Here is a 4,289-nt window from a genome sequence, read left to right as displayed (position 1 = left end):
TTTGCAATCAAGCAGTCTGCACGTGTTTGACAAAATGTCCAACTAAAAACAGGTTTGCCTCTCATATAGTCATATCGCATCACAAGACAGTATATTTGCGTTGGTACGAATGTTACTGGTCCAACTAGAATTTGTATTCTTCTGTGGCACAACCTGATCATCTAACAAGTCATGTTAGAGGTGGCGTGCCTTCATGGTTTGCCCCCACTCTATGCACGACGGGAAATCATGACTACTGCTGTCTTCCTCTGCGTGCAAAAGCATGATTTAGTCTTGCCACTTCGCCTTTGCCCTCAAAATAAAGGTACACCTGTGATCACCGCAAAACTAAGGAAAGTTGTCGTTGCAAGCAGATTACCGCAGCAGGTCAGCGCTCCCATCATTCTCTCCTTTCAGCCATGCCAAACATTGTAGTTGATCATCCAATGGAAAAAGGTACTGGTGCAATCTTAAATAAGAATGGAAATCAAGCCACGGTGAGTATTTACTTTATTGATCTTTTTGTTTTATTTGCAAGGAGCAACACATCACGATTTGGTTCAATAGCAGAGTGAGATTATGGGAGAATTCCAAATGATTCCAAAGGTTACGGGTTCCTTACAAGTTATAGTTACCTGTTGATGGTACGCTTCATTTGCACTTGAGTTTCAACTGCTATATTCAGTCAGTCGTGCGTGCTTAAATGGTCTATACTTCTTATTGACGAAAACTTGTAGGCAAAAGATGACCTCTGAATCACCAAAATATGTAAAGGGATGATACAACAGGTGCAGTCCAGAAGTTATTAAGTTTTTTTCATAGAACATATGGAACAACAATAACATACTTCAGAACTTTGTAACTTCTTGCTTGAGCACAAGTTTCAGAATGTTAGCTGGCAATAAAATGTAGATTATCTTTCATAGAACATTGATCTGAATGTTGAAAGCAAATGGCGAGATGCAGAACTTAGTTTATTCAGTTTGCTAATTTTATAACAAAGTCAAAGGGCTGCAGCGCTGTATTTATATAACACAAGGATTACGTCCACGAAGGTTCGACGCCTCTGCATTTAGAGGATCTGCACACACAGAGTCAACCCCCTAATGTTCGAGCCAAGGTTAGAGCATTGTTGTTTCAATATCTATGTTTTTTCTCACTCTGATCACAGTTTGTGCTTTATGTGCGTGGGGGCGAATTTTTATTATACAGAAACAACATTGAAGTGTCTTTTCTCATTCCCATTCAAATTGGCATCTTTATGATGGCCATTTCACTTTTGCTCTCCATAGGCTTCCTCACTCTCCACATTAAAGTGTATTTTCTCATTCCCATTTAAATTGGCACCTTTATGCTGATCATGTATATTTTGCTCCGCATAGCTTCCTCACTCTTCATCTAATTTTTATCTCTATAAACTCCCGCAGCAACGCGCGGGGGATTTATCTAGTTAACTCAAATAACTAGTACTCCCTCCGTAAACTAATTTAGAGCATTTAGAGTATTGAAGTAGTGATCTAAACGCTCTTATATTAGTTTACATAGGGAGTGCAAGTTATGAAAAATGTGAGGATGATCAGAGCATAATTATAGTTTGTTAGCAACTAATCATCAATCATAGATGCAGCTAAAGGTAGCCTAATATTCAGTTTTCAGGCAGCAGTAAGTCGGGTACACTAAATAAAATATTAGAAACAACTGACCATTAGAGCATTACTGTAGAAATCTCAACTCTAAAAGTCTGCTCCTCAGTTATCGTATGGAATATCATATTCAGTTGCGAAACCAACAATTAAGAATTTAAGATCCTAATAGTGAGCGAGCAGCTAAAAGTGGCATTTGACTACTACCCACCAGGTTGGAAATTGAGTCCTAACTGCTACATGTTCAGTTTTCAAGCACCAACCATCAGAGTCCTAAAAGGTGCCGTTTTGTTATGGCAGCAAGAGCAGCAGGAGCTAAACATGTAGATTTTAAAAAGGTCAAAAGGCCTAGCTCCAAGGGTAGGAGATGATCATCCTAGCTGGAAGGCTTCAATGTAGGACTGGTCCAAACAGTAGGATCTGCCCGAATTGCCCATTGGAGTAGGGTCACCCCTGCTATAGAACTAAGCATTCCCATTACCTACTATTACATGGAATAGTCAGAATCTGCCACTATCAAACCCTGAGCTGAATACATATCAGCATCAACCATGCATACTACTCCCTCCGTTCCTAAATATTTGTCTTTTTAGAGATTTTAAATGGACTACCACATACGGATGTATATAGACATATTCTAGAGTGTAGATTCACTCATTTTGCTTCGTATGTTGTCATTTGTTGAAATCTCTAGAAAGACAAATATTTAGGAACGGAGGGAGTAGTAATTAAGGGTGAGAAGCATTAGTGTTTGCAAGGGACACAAATATTCCATCTCTTCAAATTGAAAAAAATACAAGAAAGATGGGGCGAATATATCCGTTTATTATTTTGAGCTACAAGGAACTCAGAACAACCTAGAAAAGCTGCACATGTTATACCAATTGTAATTTTGGCAACACCAAAAACTTCTTTTTTAGACGCAACAACACCAAAAACTTGATGTAACCAGAGTCACTGGTAAAGAAAAATCACGAGCACCAATAATTTGACTCGGCATCTACCTTTTTCTGCACCATTTGAGGCCAACACAACCAATACAACCAACTTATGGTCTAAAAAATCCAACAGGAAGGATGTATAAACAACTAGGTCAGCCACAATATCACGAGATAGATCAAGTGTGATATAGCCCCTATGTTCCAAAATAAGTGATGCTTTAGACTTTCCCCTTTTTCGGCAATTGAACTGAACACATACTCAGCAGGGATATACCTAATTATGAATCAGGCAGCAGAAGCAAATTAAATCGCCAAGCAAGGCATACCTGGATTCCTGGAGCAGGAGATTAATTAAAGACACCTCATGCTTCATAGGTGGATGGAAACAAGGATGGAAACCGACCAAAATTCTACGTTGGTGGAGACAATGAACCTCTAGCTGCAATATCATCTTCAGACCTGTTCTGGAAGAGATGATCAGACTGTATCTGTTTTAGAGAGAAACAAAGTATCAAGCTGAAGAGACCTACACAATTACCGGCCAAGTTGGTTTGTAAACTTATTATTTCTTTTCTGTAGCGACGAAATACTTTTGCTGTTTATATGCTGATGAAAATATATTTGAATTCTGCCATCCACATTTAGTATGATTTGCATGTGTTTTAGTTCCTGAAACCTATCAATATCTCAGAGTTTTCTGGACAGACATGTAAAAATAAAGATAAACTGGTTCGACAAGATTGCCACGAAGTAATTTTTTATTGATGCAAATCATAATATACATCCAGAAACTCGAAACAGACATAGTATCCATTGCGTACAGCTAAGCCAGCCAGATAGTTCCTACATCCAGAACGCTACAGGAGAAAACCCGGTGATATGCTTCGACAACACATAGGAGTTGGTGGTGCGATTGATGGTCTGCAACTCTCCATTATGAGAGTACTTGAGGCCAAACTTGGTCATAAGGAGCATGCAACCATCACAATCACCTAAGGCATCCTCATACTCCACTTCCTCACGCACCACACACTCCACAAGGCAAAATCTGGCATTGCCCATGTATGTTAGAGTGGCATATGAGGCCGCTCGTTTCCTCTCCGGGACCTTGTGGAACAACTTCCCCTTGACAACCTTCCACTCGGGCTGTATGGTACTTGCGCGGCTGCGGGGGGCGACTTGGCAGGCGCAGATGTAGCCATCCTCGTGAAGGCCAACCCATCCGTCCAGCGTGTTGTCATAGTAGCCCTGGCCTTGGAAAGGCAAGGCCCATTCCCCATGAAACCTCCACTCACAGTACTTGGTGTCAAAAGAGAAGGTCCGACGTTTGAGATTGTACTTGTTGACCCCAGACATGAAGATGGTGTGTCCATCAGGGTGCACGGCGTAGGAGGTGATCCATTCATCCTCCTCGAACGGGGGTGGTGAGGGCACACTTGTCCATGAGCAGCTCATGGTACAAGGATTTGGAGATTCTTCCCAAGACATCACCTCAAAGGAGTGCTGCTGATTCCTATGATGAAAACTCAGCGCATACAGCATATCCGCAGTGGCCACGGAGGTGTGGAAGTCACCCACCAGTGGACCGGGGAGCGGAGGGCCGACGGCGAGTCCTGTTCTTTTCGTATCATAGAAAAGTGTGGGAGCCTGACCACAGCGTGGGTTGGTGACGATGACGATGTTGCTGCCCACGACCGCAAAGCGCATTGGAAAGCCAGGCGCCGGC

The 4,289-nt window shown here is 41.8% G+C and overlaps 1 protein-coding gene across 1 annotated transcript in view; it reads right to left on the bottom strand.

The window, feature by feature from the left end:
• Nucleotides 1-3,303: 3,303 nt before the first annotated feature.
• The window catches only part of LOC123071761 (uncharacterized), a 1,890-nt gene continuing 904 nt past the window's right edge, over nt 3,304-4,289 (bottom strand). The window contains exon 3 of the mRNA XM_044495341.1: nt 3,304-4,289. This exon is cut by the window's right edge and continues 1 nt beyond it. Coding sequence (XP_044351276.1) covers nt 3,407-4,289 — 883 coding nt within the window. The 3' untranslated portion in view covers nt 3,304-3,406.

Source organism: Triticum aestivum, chromosome 3B (assembly GCF_018294505.1).
Source record: "Triticum aestivum cultivar Chinese Spring chromosome 3B, IWGSC CS RefSeq v2.1, whole genome shotgun sequence".
Classification (NCBI taxonomy): domain Eukaryota; kingdom Viridiplantae; phylum Streptophyta; class Magnoliopsida; order Poales; family Poaceae; genus Triticum; species Triticum aestivum.
Note: the sequence above shows the minus strand (reverse complement) of the source record. Positions and strands in the feature narration are given on the sequence as shown.